At 47.8% G+C, this 19,002-nt stretch overlaps 1 protein-coding gene across 1 annotated transcript in view; it reads right to left on the bottom strand.

Annotated features, from left to right (window-relative positions):
• Positions 1-1,657: 1,657 nt before the first annotated feature.
• The window catches only part of LOC140214715 (uncharacterized), a 38,047-nt gene continuing 20,702 nt past the window's right edge, over positions 1,658-19,002 (bottom strand). The window contains exon 3 of the mRNA XM_072285847.1: positions 1,658-2,890. Within this exon, the coding sequence (XP_072141948.1) occupies positions 2,693-2,890 (198 nt within the window). The 3' untranslated portion in view covers positions 1,658-2,692. The remainder of the gene's footprint in view (positions 2,891-19,002) is intronic.

Raw genomic sequence — 19,002 nt, 5'->3', positions numbered from 1 at the left:
GCTACTACTTGTCCTCGTCTTATATGAGCAGAACTTGCAGTGGTAAGTAGCAACCAAGGAGGTTGTATAAAGCTTCTGGAGTGGCAGTCCCAGCCACAGCCTGCGAGAGCAAGTGAAGCTACCAGTGGCCATATTGCTAGAGGCAAAAGCGCGCGGCTCCTAATAAGGAGGTTCAACTACTGGAGTGGAGGTGGCTCTCCAAAAGCGAAGCCGGCCGCCGCCATCTTGTTAAAGGAAATAAGCCCGAACCGCCGTAACGGCCGCTGCAGAGTATGTTCGTCGTGTTATTGGTTGTGCGCGGTCGCAACAGTGTTTAAGCGATTGTCGCAAGCTTTCTGAGGGCAGTGAACACCTCAGTAGGTCACAGCTAGTATACTCTAGTCATAGCTGCACCAGTCGCGTAACGATGGCACCAGTTGTAAGGTTTAACTTGTAACATACAGGTAAAAGCTCGCGTCTTCTGCTCAGGACTGTCGTATTCATTGTGCGGACGTTTGCTTCAGTTCGCAACGGTTGGGAAGGTGCCCATAAGATACGCCTCTGTCAATATTAAATTTACGTTTACGTCCTATAAGTACTCGCCGGCTCGTCACTGCTCGCGGTTTTTATGTGGTGCATGTATGGGCTACATGGTTGGAGAGGATGGGATTTCGCCGCTTGCGTGCAGCGTTTTCTGCTTGTACTCGAATACATGTGCGGTGTGCTTGTACGAGGTCATGCTCGTTTTAGATTGCACCGTATACGTTCCGCGCAGTGACTGCGTTTTAATTGGGGTAAACCAGCGAGACGAACGCGTGCACAGAACACGTGAACAGGACGAGCGCAAAGGAATAATTGCAAGTTAAGTGCTCGTTCTGACCAATTCTCTTGCGTACGCATCTTTGTGTTTCGTAGGTTTTATATTCAATAATTTGCACCGACTAGCCCAGCAAGAAATTCTGTTGTAAAAGCTGGGCTTCAACACAAGAGCCTGAGCCCTTTTACAAGAACACTCCAGAGAGTTATCTAAGGTTTTGGGTGCGCCACATCACTAAGAATACTAAACAAGCGAATTGAAAGGTAAATGCCTAAACATTGCTTTCAAGATTGTAATACCTAAAACTTAATGAACGCAGAACGAGAGTTACAAACTTAGCCTGTGTAGTGAACCATTATGCATTGTAAGAGTTCAGGTGTCAATTGGAAATGTTTTCTGCTGTTCCCGTCTGTGTAGCATTTTTGACTGATGTTTCAGCTGTCGTGTGTGGTACTGTACGGAGCTCTAGACGGGATGGATGAGTGGAATCAATCTTTCCGAGCACACATGAAATATAGAACGTTCACTGTGAAGCTCATGATGCAAGCTTTGGCTTCAGCATATGACTATCAAGTTGTTGAGGATGCTAAACACATAGCTTGTGGCGCCTTGTGTAAGCCAGCTCGGTAATTTGGTAATGTTGTGTACTAAAATAGAGAGTAATTACCGTATTTTCACTTAACTAACGCGACACGAATATCGCGAGGGGGACTTTTGGTCTCTTAGACAGAGGAAGAAATGCTTACTATAAAAATTACTGCACCAACAGAAATGATTACCGTAAAAACAGCAAACATCTCACAAAACGGATGCGCAGGGCTTTATTCATCGTTACTTCGAACTGCTGTATACCCACCAAGACTATTGAACAAGCCTTTTAGGCGGATTCCACGGTGATGCGCCGCGCGACTTCAAAGACCGTTCACTAGAAGCGCCGTTCAGCAGCGCATGTCATATCTTTCACATGAATTAGGGGGGGGGGGGGTCGCAGTAATTAACTCAGGCGGCAAGTGCGCATGGAACAACCGCGTGGGCTGTCTTGAGAGCGATCTGCGACGGGGGACAGAGTGCCCGGATGGCGCATAGCTGCGTTGCTGCTGTTTGCGTTGAAAGGATAGGCAGCCCGAAGGTCAGTTCGCTCACTGCTGTTGCCGCGCTTCTTCACGCCAGCGTTTTGTGGGTGGGTGTCCGCGGTCATCGAGTGTGGTGTGTTCATGTTTGCTTGTGTGCGCGTGGCATCATGTTAGTTAACTTAGTAAGCGAACGTTTACAAGTCTATACGGCCGATAAAACTACGATCCTTACTTTGTATAGCTGTTTGCTAATTTGCTACCGCAATCGATGATTCGCCTTTCGGGCGAAAACTCGGACTTTTTCTTTCTGTGTATACAGAGGGTTTTTTTTTTTTTTCAGGTGGCACTGGAGTTCTCTCAAATCTCCTGAGTCTCTGAACTCATCGAGGAGTCGAGTGTTCGGAAGCGCTGTTCGCAGAATCATTCACTGAAACCAAAGGATCTTGCGTGCGGGTTTGCTTACACGTATTTAACAGCTTACTCCGGAACCGCTGCTACAACATTCTCGTGCTAGCTCGCCCCGATAACTATACTTCAAACACTTTAGGCGTTTCGTGCTCAACATATGCCATCACGTAAACTGCCGTCTGTTTCTGCCGCACCGCTCTTTTCTGCCCTGGTCTTACTTCACTTTATTTCTCGTCCTATTACGCCATAATAAGTACGCACAATACGAAAGAAACTGCCCAAACTTTATTCAGGCGAGAGTCCCCGCGCGCGCGCACACACACACACACACACACACACACACACACACACACACACACACACACACACACACACACACACACACACACACACACACACATGTACACAGAAGAGGCTAAGGCGGGGCCGCCACTCCTGGTAAGAAAATAACATGGAAGCGCTCGAAGGTGGCACCCATAGAGGTGCAGCTCGTGCGGAGGTAGCGCACGGTGTCCTCCATCACCTCCGGTTCAAGTTGGCACTCGCCAACTAAGGGGTCCTCCTTCCAGCTGGTCACGGCAGCGTCTGAGGCATCAGTTTCCAAGTACAGCAGCTGCATAACACAGAGACCACGTAAGGCACGATTAACAAAAACCGTAACGTGAACCATACCCGCAAACAAACCTCGACGAAAATTTGTGCGCTATATTTTATCCACAACGTTTAGAACCGTGTGTTTCTTTCGTCTTAACACAATGGTGCACCTATAGTGCTATAATTTTGCGCAATTTTTAACACCATTACACCGAAATGAGAGTTGCCGTTATATTTTTCCACCTATACGAAACTTGACGGCTCAAAGACGCCTCGCGGTATAGAGGCATGGACAAGCAGCAACCTGCACATCGCGCACATTGCAATAACCTGGGCAACCTACAGTTCATCCTTCGCTGTTCAACTACCGGCCAGACAAGTGCGCAAGTGCAATCACGTCATAAACTTGGAAAACGCGTCAAATACCGCAACAGAAAAGAATGTCATAACGAGACATACTCAAATCATACAGGCGACAGCTAACACTACGCGCCAAGTTTACCTCCGCACATCATGTTCTGCATGCGTATGTAAACTAACCACCACAATGTGCGTGCCGGCTGCGTTTTAAACAAAGAACCTCAGTTTGGGTTCCGGCAAGTCAAATAATACTTTCTGACTCGGTCCATTCGTTACCGCTATAAATGCGTTCAATTTCGGTGCTTTCTATGTTCCCACAGTTTATTCCAAGACAGCGTAGTCGCCATGTATACTGCGATACATAAAATTATAGCTTGATCCCTGGTATTTTGAATGGATGCATAACAGTAATATTTGCTCTGATAATTTTTGAGAATTCTTAACGTGAAACTTCAAAGAAGCACCTCAAGGAACACCAATGAAAGTACTAATTTCCCATCTTTAGTATAAGTACTGAGAGTACAAAAAAAAAATCTGAAATGTACAAAACATGCACCTAGTTCTTAGCTCCGAACATTTGTAAGTCAGCTCGCGCAAAAAATTATCATGAAGATTTGTTGGCGTCAGTACTAACCATAACCATAGTCACGGCGGCCGCATTTCGATGGAGGCGAAATGCGAAACACCCGTGTACTTAGATCTAGGTGCACGTTAAAGAACCCCAGGTGGCCAAAATTTCCGGAGTCCTCCACTACGGCGTGCCTCATAATCAGAAAGTGGTTTTGGCACGTAAAACCCCATAAGTTAATTTGTTTTTTACTAACCATAGTGATGCACACGCTATGCGGGAAAGCAGTAGCTTCCGTAAATGTAAAAACGGATAAGTTCCTATTGTACGGGGACCAATGGATTTTACTCATTGCAGCAGGCACGTGGTTTGCATTTTTTCAGCTTTCTTTAGGCTGGCGAAGCAATGCTTGTGAAGTCAGAGAGCATGCAGAAACCTCCTCATTACTTGATTATGGCGTTCGATCAGTTTTTCTGTTCAAGCAAGGTGGTTCAGTGTGCGTTCAACTGGCGATGGAACATCCGAGTGCTTTGTTCAGTTCACGTTTGATGCTGTACAGTAATGTGGAGTGATGTACAATATGGTACAGTAATGAATAAGGGAACTTTCACAGACGGTGTTCAAAATCTGAGAGAATAGACTGCTAGTCAAGCTGCCGTCGAAGGCCAGTCTGAAATCGACCGCGTGCTCTTGTGTGAGTGAAAACAACACTACGGGAATGGTTGCTCGTACTAATTTGTACCTATGGTCTCGAAGCGCTGATACATACAAGAAACCCACTGTGGATAAATAAAGTTACACTTGATATCAGTCGAACACACTTACCAAGATAACACGCACTCACGAGCGTTCACCATTGTTTGAGACGTCGTTAACAGCCCATACGGGGGATCGGAAAATTGGCAACCTGAGAGAAGCTTGCGTATCTTCACTGGCAGAGCTATTTAAAAATTATGTTGCCGAGTGAACTAAAGCGGAAATTTTGGGTCATTTTACTGGAAGAAGTGCTAGGAGCATTGGAGGCTAGTTTCAACGATACCTGCAGTAGAAGTTTTATTTTCCCAGACTGCCCAATCTGCCAGAAATTGTCACATCTGACAAATAGTCTCTGTTAAGTCGTCATATCGGACGGTGGATAATGTTGCTAGTAGAATAATTCCAACGGAATGGTCAACAACGCGCATAAAAAAAACTGTCGATCAAACTTAACGATATTTATAGGCGTGGTAACGAAATACTGAACATTTAACTGGTTCCTAATATGCTACCTGACCAGACGAGCTTTCATGACTATCACCCAAACAAGCATCTTTTTTGCCCGCACTCAACCTACCCAATCTAAGCAAGAGTATACGGTAGACGTTTGAGCTGCACCCACGCATGGGCCGCGTCTATACATGTCAGCAATAGCGCAGTAATGAGCATTGCGGATTTCTAAGCGTTCGACGTCTACGACACCATCAGCGGCCAACCGGGAGAAACCTTAGTACACGCCAGCATTGGGTGGCGACATGTCTCGGCAGGTGTCAAGACCAGTGGCGTAGCAACAGGGGGGGCCGGGGGGCCGTGGGCCCCGGGTGCAAGGGGCCAGCGGGAGGGGGGGGGGGGGTGTCATACGCCTGAAGACACCCCTTTTTCCGCCGGCATGACTGGGCGCAAATGGCAAAGAATACTCCGGTATCCAGTAGCCCGAGCTCATGTACCCGATGCGTTGCGCCGCAGAATTGTCGGCTGCAGCTCTATCAACACCCCATGAAATAATTGCACGAATGTGCGGGCTAAAAAAATTTAATTCCCAAAATGGTCGCTAAACTATTCACCTTAGCGGAATGTTTCATGTGGGGTGTGCCGTGCGTTCATGCTGGGAGCAGAAGTCGCTAAACATACAGTAAGGCGTTGAGGCTCTTGGGTCCCTCTTCCGTTCAGAACGCGCAGCGAAGAAGAGGGCGTTCAACGAGCGCGCCCGGCGCTCTCGTTTACGGCGAAGCGTTCGTTGAGAGCGACGTTGCATAAGTGCGGCCGTCAAAAGTCGTGAATAGGATTCTCTGGATCGTCTTCAGACTCGGTGCGGCCGAAGAGTTTGGCGGCGTATGACTCGACAGGCTGTATATAGTCGCGGGCGCCGCGATATTCAGCTCGCTTTTACTTCCCCTCTCCCGCTCGCTCCGAGAAGCCGCTGCGAAACCTGCCGTTATCTTTCACGCTTTCCTTCTTACCCTCGAAAGTTTCAGAAAACTGTTGTTATTGTGTGACTTCATGTCATAAGTACAGTGTCTGTGTCAGCTGCACAGAATTAAAAAAAAAAAACGTGAATTTTGTAAGGATATTTCCGGATATTCTATGAAGCTATGTGTCTGTGATTACTAGGAACTCGGTAGCGTGAAAAATATGGCAGGTAAGTAATAACCATATCCTTAATAATCCCCTAATTAGTACTTATAGAGGAAGCACTTCAATTCCAGAATTGAGGATTCAGTCATATTATTAACTCAACAAAAACTTCTTAAACAAAATCGTTTTGGGTGCTCCAACCTACAGTGCTTTGGCACTGCGGGCGGCGCCCAGTATGGCAGTAGCGAAAGAAATATGAAATAGTGGACCAGTGAGGTTGATCCCTCAACCCTCTCCATTGCGAGTGCAGACCAACAGGTTTCGCTGGCACGGACTTCATCGATGTCCTTTTTTTTTTATGGTGACGCCAAGAATCGACGCGAAGCGTGCTCTATTCTGTTCCCAATCTCTTGGTGCTACCGCAGCTAAGATAATCTCGTTCGTCCGTATAGCAGCAAATAAAAACAAGGCTTTATTGATCACAATAAAGAGAAGTCGTAATTGTCATAACATTGGCGCCCGCGCAGCAGGGAGGCAGGTGGCGTTTTCCGTTTTTCTAATATGGTGGGGAGATCAGCGTCACTGAGACACAATTTAATTTTTGTTTTCGTTCAGGGCTGCCCACAGCCAAAATACTGCGGGCCATAGTACCTACGACGATTTTTGTGCAGTTGTTGTTGGGCAAGATATGAATGTCGGCCTTCAATTTTGCAAATGCAATGTTGCCGCTAAAATTGGTAATTAAAATTTTATAATTTTTTTTTACTTGCGACGTGAGCAGTATTTGCCACGATGCCGCATTTGTTTTGGTTGCCAAGCCTTACAGTCTGACAGAAGATGTGCACATGCGCTTATCACAAGTTATCAGTGCAGCACACTGTGTTATTTGGCGCAGAAAAAAACAGCGTGTATTGGCCTCGAGCTCCACCACTGGAAAAGCTGGCGCGACCGTCGGCGTGACGTGCTATTAGGGATCACGTGGACATAGCGGCCGCGTCGGCTGCTTCGGGAGCGCCGAAGCGAGCTGAAAAGGGTACGCTACGGTCCTCATTTATTGGCGGGATTTTCCCGCTTCGAGTGTCTCCTTTACAACGATTGAAAGCACTAGAATAGGTAGCGCCTGCCTTTGAAGGTGCGCAACATGGTAGGCTACTGCTCGGTGCCGCAGTGCCGGACGTACGCAACGGAGCCCGGTGTCAGCCTTATTCATACGTAGCCGCAGGACAAGAAGCTGCTCGCGAAACATAAAACCGGCAAACAGTCATCGGCTACAACTCGGGTACGCAGCAAGCACAGACGCGAGGAAGATTTCTGCTAAGGCGCCGGGTCTGTAATGTTCGAAAAACGCGCACTGAGACGCTCGCCCGAGTCTGCTGCCCGACTAATGTCATGACGGTTTCGTCTATGAACTTGTCGATGCTATAGATACTGGCAAGTTCACTGGAGTGGATAGGGAGCGGTAAGAAGCACAAAAAAAAAACGCATGGCATACGGTCATGTTTGTGTTATGAATTAATGCACTGGATTACAATAAGAAAAGCAGCGGGAAATCGCACGCTCAGAACACCGATAAACATATAGTGCGATGCAACTCGAAAAATAATATTGATACGTCCAAGAATTTAGAAAAAAAAAGAAGATTGAATCGTCGCGACGTCCGGCACATCAGTCTCCGTAGGCGTCGAAGTCTCTACAATGAAATTATTTTTGAACAGCTCTGATAGCGCCCACGCAAGATTGGTTGCTTGTATACTGTCAAATGCTCATATTCTGCAGCATAAAGCTCATGCCGCGGTGCGAAAACGCGCACGCGGCGAAAGCGAAACAGTGCGCGGACAAGCATGCAGACGCGCAGTCGGTCGCTGCGAAGCTGTGCGATCGCTGCATTGAGGCTTCATTCTATTACGCTCCATTTAGATATACAAACACTATAAGAACATATTTCACATAGTTTGGTCTCGGCGTTTGCCTACCTTTCACGCAAGAAGCCGGTTCGGGAGACTAAATCACGGCGACCGCGCACAGTGGCGTCCACTGTACGTATTCGGTAAAGAGATAGCGTCTGTAAACGATTCTGTGCTTTCAATTTGCCCAAGAGTATTATTTAGACAGTAAAAAACTTCTCTCGTTTCGAAAGTACTTACAGAAATTTCCGGGAGAGCACCCGGGTGGTGTTTTCAGTGAGCGCTGACAGAAAACCTATGAGGAGCGCGCCGCCTGATCCCTTCATACTACGCCAGCGAGGCGCTTCCGATAGATGGCGACTCCGTAACTCCTCGCCGCCAATACCTGCTGCATTCGCGACCTCTGGGAAAGAAAGCGAAGGAGAGGGGAAGCCGGGGGACCTGCGCGGTGTCCAAGGCGGCTGTACTGGTGCTGAAACCCGGAAATTGTCGATATCCTCGCCCTCCTCGACTACTCCCGCGGGGGGGGGGGGGGGGGGGGGTGACAGAAGAGCTAAGGGCCCCGGGTGCCAGACGACCTAGCTACGCCACTGGTCAAGACACCCGGAAGCGCGTGTCCCCGGGCCGTTCATTGCTGAAGGCATGTTCGTATACAAACGCTGAGAGAACTACGACCGAGATTCCATATCATCATCATCATCATCATCATCATCATCATCAGCCTGGTTACGCCCACTGCAGGGCAAAGGCCTCTCCCATACTTCTCCTACTACCCCGGTCACGTATTAATTGTGGCCACGTCCCTGCAAACTTCTTACTCTCATCCTCCCAGCTAACATTCTGCCGTCCCCTGCTACGCTTCCCTTCCGTTGGAATCCAGTCTGTAACCCTTATGACAATCGGTTATCTTCCCTCCTCGTTACGTGTCCTGCCCATACCCATTTCTTTTTCTTGATTTCAACTAAGATGTCATTAACTCGCGTTTGTTCCCTCACCCAATCTGCTCTTTTCTTATCCCTTAACGTATACACCCATCATTCTTTCCATAGCTCGTTGCGTCGTCCTCAACTTAAGTAGAGCCCTTTTCGTAAGCCTCCAGGTTTCTGCCCCGTACGTGAGTACTGGTAAGACACAGCTGTTATACACTTTTCTCTTGAGGGATAGTGGCAACCTGCTGTTCATGATCTGAGAATGCCTGCCAAAAGCACCCCTGCCCATTCTTATTCTTCTCATTATTTCAATCTCATGATCCGGATCTGCGGTCACTACCTGTCCTAAGTAGATGTATTCCCTTACCACTTCCAGCGACTCGCTACCTATCGTAAACTGCTGTTCTCTTCCGAGACTGTTAAACGTTACTTTAGTTTTCTGCAAATTAATTTTTAGACCCACCCTTCTGCTTTTACTCTACAGGTCAGTGAGCATGCATTGCAGTTGGTCCCCTGAGTTACTAAGCAAGGCAATATCATCAGCGAATCGCAAGTCACTAAGGTATTCTCCATTAACTCTTATCCCCAATTCTTCCCAATCCAGGTCTCTGAACACCTCCTGTAAACACGCTGTGAATAGCATTGGAGGGATCGTATCTGCCTGCCTGACGCCTTTCTTTATTGGGATTTTGTTGCTTTCCTTATGGAGGACTACGGTGGCTGTGGAGCCGCGATAGATATCTTTCAGTATTTTTACATACGGCTCGTCTACACCCTGATTCTGTAATGCCTCCATGACTGCTGAGGTTTCGACTGAATCAAACGCTTTCTCGTAATCAATGAAAGCTATATATAACGGGTGCTTATATTCCGCACATTTCTCTATCACCTTATTGATAGCGTGAATACGGTCTATTGTTGAGTAGCCTTTACGAAATCCTGCCTTGTCCTTTGGTTGACAGAAGTGTAAGGTGTTCCTGATATTTAAATACTTTGTAGACAACGCACAGTAAGCTGATCGGTCTATAATTTTTCAAGTCTTTGGCGTCCCCTTTCTTATGGATTAGGATTATGTTAGCGTTCTTCCAGGATTCCGGTACGCTCGAAGTCATGAGGCATTGCGTATAGAGGGTGGCTAGTTTTTTTAGAACAATCTGCCCACCATCCTTCAACAAATCTGCTGTTACCTGATTCTCCCCAGCTGCCTTGCCCTTTTGCATAGCTCCCAAAGCTTTCTTCACTTCTTCCGGCGTTACTTGTGGGATTTCAAATTTCTCTCGACTAGTTTCTCTTCCATTATCGTCACGCGTGCCACTGGTACTCTACAAATCTCTATAGAAATCCTCAGCCACTTGAACTATCTCATCCATATTAGTAATGATATTGCCGCCTTTGTCTCTTAACGCATACATCTGATTCTTGCCTATTCCTAGTTTCTGCTTCACTGCTTTCAGGCTTCCTCCGTTCCTGAGAGCATGCTCAATTCTATCCATATTATAGTTCCTTAAGTCAGCTGTCTTACGCTTGTTGATTAACTTGGAAAGTTCTGCCAGTTCTATTCTAGCTGTAGGGTTAGAGGCTTTCATACATTGGCGCCTCTTGATCAGATCTTTCGTCTCCTGCGATAGCTTACTGGCATCCTGTCTAACGGAGTTACCACCGACTTCTATTGCACACTCCTTAATGATGCCCATAAGAATGTCGTTCATATCTTCAACACTAAGGTCCTCTTCCTGAGTTGAAGCCGAATACCTGTTCTGTAGCTTGATCCGGAATTCCTCTATTTTCTCTCTTACCACTAACACATTGATCGGCTTCTTATGTACCAGTTTCTTCCGTTCCCTCCCCAAGTCTAGGCTAATTCGAGTTCTTACCATCCTATGGTCACTGCAGCGCACTTTGCCGAGCACGTCCACATCTTGTATGATGCCAGGGTTAGCGCGGAGAATAAAGTCTATTTCGATATATGCGCTTCTAAAATGCGCCACGAAATACACGGCCATATCTCATGATCTGATGGCCTTCGTAAAATCACGTGAATTGCTTTTGCCTCGTGCGGCTTCCTCCTCCAATACTGTCATTGCAATGTTGGCGGTAAAATCATTCATTAGAAAGCTAATTAACGAATACGTGTTAATAAGCAAACGGACTGCGACGGCTACACGACCATCTAGTGTCTTTCGTGCTGATATTTATTTATTTATTTATTTATTTATTTATACTGTTGACCCGAGGATCGTTACGTGGCAGGTAAAAGAAACACAAGTATGCACAAGACAATACATGAACAAAGGCAGTGGTTTAGCCGAACATAAAATAATAGCAATAATAAGCAGATCTAGATGTGCAAATGGCAACACTAATATGCTACAGAGCAAATCACATGTGACACTGTGGAGGCAAAAGAGAGAAGAAAAAAGAAAGAAAAATATAAAAGATAGTGAAGCTTTCACATGCATAGTGCTCAGAAAATAACCGAAAAGAAGATAAACAGTGCTGCAACTTGTAAATCAGCAGCGGCAATTAAAGTTTTTTTAAAACTTTAATTGCCGCAACGGAAATGAGATGAAAGCGACTGTTTAAATAAGGACTCTGGTTGGGGTGGTGGGGATGGAATTCCATTCTTCTATTGTTTCAGGGAATAATGAATATTTAAAGCACTTCTTTCTCACTGTGATTGGTTCGAATTGTTCTTTGTGGGAAATTCTTAAGGTGCGAGAAGAACGTAGTTTTAAAAGTAAAAGTCCGCATTCGAATTAAGTGAATTACGGTGTAATTGATACAAGAATTTTAGTCTCGCGATTTTTCTATATTCAGCAAACTTAGCAAGTTGAAGATCATCTAACGTATTAGTGACATAATCTGTGTGTCTGTATTTCGATAGCTTGAATCGAGCCGCTCTTCTCCGGACTGTCAATCTTGTCTGTAAGACATTTTTGGTGCAGATCCCATACAGCGCTCGCGACTCTAGCGAGGGACGCACAATGGTTACATACGCGGTTAACTTCGCCTTCAGAGTAGCGAGCTTTAACTTCCTTCTGAGAAGCCACAATTTTCTCTCAGCTTCTGAGCAAATGTCCTTATTGTGCGTTTTCCAGTTTAAATCTGAAGACATTGTTAAGCCATTGTATTTAAAAGAGTTAACTTGCGTTAAATGGTGTCCGTCAATATCGTATCAAATGCTAACATGTTTTCAGTTCTCTTAGCCGCATGTATGATGTCTTGCTGAAGTTAATGTTGATTTTGTTTTTCGCGCACCAGGCCGCGACAACCTTTAGCGCAGAATTTAGTGCGATCTTGTCCTGGCAGCCGTTTATATCTGAGCAAATTAAACAATTAACCGCAAACAAACGTACCGTAATATTATGAGGAAGAATCGTGTCTGACAAATCATTTACGTAGCACAACAGAACTGGACCCAACACGGAGCCCTGAGAGACACCCGAAGTGATCCCCAGAACCACTGATTTTGCATTGTTCACTTCCACGAATTGTGTTCTGTTGGACAGGTACATTTTTGTTCATCCGACAATTTCGAAGTTAACTCCTAAATCTAAATGTTTTACGATCAGTCCTGAGTGAGGAACACGATCAAATGCCTTAGACACGTCAAGGCAAACTACGTCTATTTGTCCTGTTTCGTTAAGGGATTTTGCAAAGTCATCAACTGTTTTTTTGCGAGCTGAGTAATCGTCGACAGCTTCCGTCTATAGCCATGCTGTTTGGGAAAAGAAAGATTAGAATCTGGAAGGTGCAGACCGGGAGACATCCTAGAACGTCAATGAATGAAGTTTCTTGTACGCATGGTTACCTGCGCGCCTCAAGGGCTCATGCTCCTGTTATCCAGTGAAAAAGTGAGAAACCTTCTCGTGCTGCCAGGAATTAGGAGGACTTCTTTCGCTATTTGAAAACCGATACCAGATCACCTCGTTAGTAGTTACAAACTTTACTTAGTCAGTAGCCGCTTAACTGCGATAATTAAACGGAAATAATTATTGCATCTAACGAATAAGCGCGAAAATTAGAACGCGTAACCTGTTTCCTAATGCCCGCCATCTTCGATAATCTAAAAATGGCGTTTTTTTTTTCTTGAGTGCTCTAATTTTATCCGCTGCGGCTGCCACACGCAAGCGAAGCCACAAGAAACACGCGACGCACTTTTGTTTATTTCTTTTATTCCTTTATGGGTGACTTCATCATATCTAGCCTTGTATACATGAAGTGAACAAATTTTGCTGTGTCATGACGGTTTGGTAACGTCGATAACGGCCGGTTCGATATTTCGAGGCAAACTTTGGTACGTCATTAGAATACCTTATAAGTGTTTCCCTGCTTCGTATTTGCTAGGCGTCATCCTTTTAAGCACTATAGGAGAAGCGTATGGTACAGTTTATTAGCGTCGTGCGCGGCCAATGGCGGCGCTGCGAACGGCGCTCCGATGACGTCAGTCGGGGTACCCGCCTTTGTCGTCTACTACGCTCTAAAAAAGTTATGGGGTTTGTGCGGATGCGTGACTCTTACACGTCCCCTGATATGTTGTTTTCCCGCATAGCACCCGCCTCCTGTAATCCGGCTTCGTCGCGTGGCCTGGTGCCCGTGGTAGTCGGTGTGGTTGAAGCGCACTGCGAGAGATGGCGTGAGTGTGGCTCTGCTAACTAAAACCCCTTAAACTTCGTAAAGTAGCGACACTCTCATCCGCCTTCACTTCTCGTTTCTCCTCTCTTTCACGCTCCCTCCTCGACCGTGGCGCCGCTGTAGAGTTGGAGCGGTCGTAGTTGCAGGGAGGACCTTGGGACGACAGGGCTAGGCGAGCAGGATTTATTTTCAGGGTTAACATTTTAAAACAGGACATACATCGGCAGTCTAGCGTGACTCCCATATGGAGCCCGCAAGACTAACCTACAGCAAACAGCTTATGAGCACACAGCTCACTAGTACATTTCTAGCATGACAACGAGCACTCAGCTCCCGACGACGAGCTCACTCTAGCAGCCGGCAATCGCTGCTTATAAGCCCTTGGTCCCCCCTTGAGTCCCAGTGGACGGAAACGTTCGTCCAGTCATCGTTCGACGTCGCCGTAGAAGACCCGCCCTTTTGGAGGAGGGCGAGGGCTGTTGGAGGAGGATGACTCACATACACGTGCCGCACATACACACAGGTGAAAAGTGCCGGAGCCGACGTCAGAGGGCTTCGTACAATTCTGCTTTGTCCCGGGTGGCGCGGCCGAGTACCACATTCCTGAGCTGACCGCGCGCCACGTGGCTGCCGGCCATTCGCAGTTCTCCGAAGTGCGCCCCGTCCGGCCGGATTGGAACACGTGCAGCGGGCTGAACGCTGGCACGTTGTCACCCCGTACGGCCATTCCTAACAGCTCCTCCATGGCCCGGAAAAGCTCGCCTGGCCAGTGCTGGCAACCGCTGGGCAGGAAGAGAATGGCTGGCGAGCAAGACGATGGCTTTGCTCTCTGCAACCCCTGCTGTTGCGTACTCCAGGGCAGCGTACCATACTGCCGCCGAGAAGTAGCGACGCCTGTCTATCGAAGCTCGACCGACATTACTTATTGGGTAGCGTAGCGTTGTCGGCGGGCTGCAGGCATCCGGTGGACCATGGCGACCGAGCAAGGGTGAGACGATTTGCTAGTGCGAAACTTGCACTGTTTATTCAAAGGTAGTTGAAAAATAAGAAGAGAATGAAGTATATGAAAAGTACATTTCGGAGCCCCTTAAATAGGCTCTCTACAAGTGTGGGCGGGATCTTGCTTCCGTCGATGACACGTGACAGGCACAGAGAGAGGGCCCCTCCTCCTGCAATACCGAGCACGGGAAGGAGAAGTCGATCCTCTTTTCGACGAATGCGGGGAGAAGGTCGGGTGAATGACCTCTTCGGCGCCGTGGGGTCCGACCAAGTAGAAGGTAGGGGGATGACGTATCGCCCTTGGCGTCTGACCAAGTAGAAGGTAGGGGGATGACGTATCGCCCTTGTCGTCCGACCAAGTAGAAGGTAAGGGGATGACGTATCGCCCTTGGCGTCCGACCAAGTAGAAGGTAAGGGGATGACGTATCGCCCTTTGCGTCCGGCCATACCTAACAGGATCTCCGGCGGGGGAGGAAGATCCCGACGTGTAGGGGCCAGCAGCCGCTGTACGAGGGATCGGCGTTTCGGTATCAGGATTCCCCGTAGAGGTCACGAACCCTTCGTTCGTAGCAGGTAGATTCCGGGGAGTGGGCATCCGTCCTCGTGGCGCTCTTGTGACTTTTCTCCTTGGTCCGGTGCGGTGAAATTGGTCTTGCAAGCAGGTGTCGCAACTTTTCGTCTCCTGCGTGGGCAAGCAATCACCCCAGAACAGTGCTGGACCCACAACCACAAAGCAGCGAGCACAAGGCCACCCTCCTCCGAGACACACCCGGCTTTTAAAGAAAAAAGAAAACCCGCTACACCTTTCTCATTCCCTACGCGCGTCCTCCCCCCCCCCCCCCCTCAACACTAAAAACAGCCATTTCTTGAAAGCGTTAGGACGTGGTTATTAAAATCAGCTAACAATCGGCTTCACTTCGGAAAACATGAATGAACGAAAAAAAATGCCACGGAAACCCGGATGAGCATGAGGCTTTCGATACTCTAGGGGCAACGACTTAAACCGTCGGCATTGCCGTTAAGCTTACCCTTCTTGTAGCGAATATCGAAGGTGTACTGTTGAAGAGCCAAGCTCCAGCGCAGAAGACGACCGTTTTTCGTAGACATGGACTGCAGCCATGTGAGGGGACAGTGATCAGTCTCTATGGTGAATCTTGAGCCAGCGATATAGCAATCTAGCTTCTGTACCGCCCAAACTACGAAGGCGCATTCCTTTTCTGATGCACTGTATGCTTCCTCAAGAACTGAAAGCTTTCTACTGGCGTACAGTACAGGATGTTCGTTCTCGTCATCTTTCTTTTGACAGAGCACCACCCCCCATACCCCTGTCACTGGCATCACACTGAAGAATGAATGGCTTAGAGTAGTCGGGCGCGTTCAACACTGGCTGACTCGTTAGTGCGTTCTTTAGCATACTAAAAGCCTTTTCTTTTGCGTCATCCCACTTTACCGTTTGTGGTTCTGTTTTTCTGAGAGCATCCGTTAAAGGACTTGCAATTACCGCGGAATATATCTTTGGTAATAACCCGCCAAGCCAAGGAATGATCTGATGTCCCGCTTGGTGCGTGGTTGCGGGAAGTTGTCTATCGCGGTCAGTTTAACCTCGGAAGGCCGTCGATGGCCTTGCCCTATTACATGACCTAGATAAGCTACCTCCGCGCGCCCTAATTGGCATTTGGGAGCCTTAACAGTTAAGTTGGTCTCTCGTAGACGACACAACACGGTTCGCAGGTGTTGCATATGGTCCGCCCATGATGAAGAAAAGATAGCTATGTCATCGAGATAGGGAAGTGCAAAGTCCTCCATTCCTCGTAGCACCTGGTCCATAAGGCTAGAGAAGCAATATGGCGCATTCTTCAATCCAAAACTCAAGACTTTCGGACGAAAGGTTCCCATCGGGGAAATAAACGCTGCAAGCCTGCTTGCCCTCTCGGTCAAAGGAACCTGCCAATACCCTCTAACTAAATCGAGCGTAGAAATGAAATTAGCACTGCTCACTTTCTCAAGCTTTTCCTCGATATGCGGTATTGGATAAGTCTGGTCCTTCGTGATTAAATTGAGCCTGCGGTAGTCGATACATGGCCGCGGCTCTTTTCCTGGGACCTCAACCAAGATAGGAGGTGAGGTATAATCACTCTCTCCTGGCTCGATTATACCTAGCTCTAACATCTTGTTTATTTCAGCGGTCATGACTTCACATTGACGAGGCGAAACGCGATAAGCTTTCGAACGAACAGGGTCCGACGAGGTTAACTCGATATCGTGAACGATCGCAGTCGTCCTGCCCGGTGTGTCTGAAAATACGTCTTTAAATTCAAACACGAGTTCCCTCAGTTCGGCCCTCTGAATGGGATTCAACTCCGCCTGTTCTACTAACTGATCAATGGCCTCGTCAATGTCTTTTGTCTCCGTCACTGCTGTTAACTCTGGAAAGTCGACAGGCATTTCCTCAGGTTGGTTAAGGGACATGTTCACAATGGCTTCCCTCTGCCTGTAGGGTTTAAGTATATTGCTATGGTACACTTGTGGTGTCCTTCGTTTTCCCGGTAACGTGATTACGTAGTTTGTTTCAGATAATTTCTGAATTATGTCCACCGGTCCTTCCCATTGAACCTCTAGTTTGTTTTTCAACGAGGGTTTCAGGATCATTACCTTTTCCCCCACTTCAAAGCGTCGCGTGCGAGCCGTCCTGTCATAGTAACGCTTAGCCTTGCTTTGTGCCTTACGTATTTTCTGCCCTGCTAATTCCTGAGAAGCGTGCAGACGGTCCAACAGCTCTAGCACGTATGCCACAACCGAAGGATCGTCTGCCCGGCCTTCGCAGGCTTCTCGAACAATGCGGAGAGGGGAGCGAAGGCAGCGTCCGTAAACGAGCTCTGAAGGTGAAAAACCTGTCGATTCGTGCGGTGCAGTTCGAAGCGCGAACATGGCTGCAGGCAAGCAGCTCTCCCAATCGGCTTTGTACTCATAACAAAGGGCTCGCAAAAGCCGTTTCATGACTGAGTGGACTTTCTCTACCGCGTTGGACTGCGGGTGGTACACTGAGCTATGGATAATTTTAATACCGCACCTTTCCAGAAACGTCGAGGTCAGTGCGCTCGTAAAGACGGATCCTTGATCTGACTGGATTTCTGCGGGAAACCCTACTCGCGCGAAGATAGATAAAAGCGCGTTGACGATCTCCGCCGAGCTTATTTCTTTGAGAGGCACTGCCTCGGGAAATTTCGTTGCGGGGCATAGTGCAGTAAGAATATGTCGATAGCCAGACTGCGTTGCAGGAAGTGGTCCCACTGTGTCTATTATGAGCCTGCGAAATGGTTCCGTGATAATGGGAACAAGTTTCATTGGCGCTTTAGCCTTATCTCCGGGCTTGCATATGCGTTGACATGTGTCGCAGCTTCTTACAAATGCTTCTACTTCTCGAAAGCAGCCGGGCCAGTAAAATTCCTGCAATAAGCGGTCCTTGGTTTTACGAATGCCCAGATGCCCTGTCCAAAAGCCCCCGTGAACCAGGTGCAGGAGCTGCTCACGATAGGGATGCGGCACCACGAGTTGGTCGAATTTCACTCCCTTTCGACTGGTGTACTTTCTATAGAGGACGCCTGCCCTCTTTAGGAACTTCACGTTCTGTTTGGCTACACCTTCTTTAGCGTCAGGCCTTAGGTTATGCAGGGTGGAATCTTTTTCCTGCTCAGCAATCAATGTGGCAGGGCTTACATTCAATAACCTTTGCCTGCATTCTGCCTCGCGAGACATTTCAGGCTCTGCTGCTTTCCTGACTTCTTCATTAGCTGGTGTACCTTCCGCATCATCCCCTATAGGGCTGTCCTGTTCGGTACTGGTGGACGAATCCTCCTTCAAACCTGTTTCCTCCACTACTGGACCCTCATACACTGCCTTGGCCGCGAGCTCCCGTGCCTTGGAACGAGTTAAGGCTTGCACTATCCCTTCACTAAACCCGATTCCCCTGCGTCGTAGCAAATCCTCAGATTTGCTAGAAAACAAATATGGATACTGAAGCGGGAGATGTGCCGAGACGGCAGCTTCAGTGTCTAGTACTCCAAAAGGTCCTTCGATACGAATCTTGGCCACAGGGAGACAAACACTGGAGGTTTCCACGGCTTGCCTTATCCAAGCACATTCTCCCGTGAACTGGCCTTCCTCTACGTACGACGGATGCACTACGTCCATTGCGGCTGCCGAGTCGCGAAGCACCCTACACGGTTTGCCGTTTACCACGAGGTCTCGAATGTACGGTTCTAGCAATTTCAGGTTTTCCTCGTTACTAGTTAGTGACATCAACACTAGTTTGGGATTTTTGCATCCCACAGAGATATGCCCCGTTTGCTGGCAGTTGTAGCAAACTATTGGTTTCTTGGCCTCGAAAGCCCTTTTCTTTTGCCTT

Source organism: Dermacentor andersoni, chromosome 1 (genome assembly GCF_023375885.2).
Source record: "Dermacentor andersoni chromosome 1, qqDerAnde1_hic_scaffold, whole genome shotgun sequence".
Taxonomy (NCBI): domain Eukaryota; kingdom Metazoa; phylum Arthropoda; class Arachnida; order Ixodida; family Ixodidae; genus Dermacentor; species Dermacentor andersoni.
Note: the sequence above shows the minus strand (reverse complement) of the source record. Positions and strands in the feature narration are given on the sequence as shown.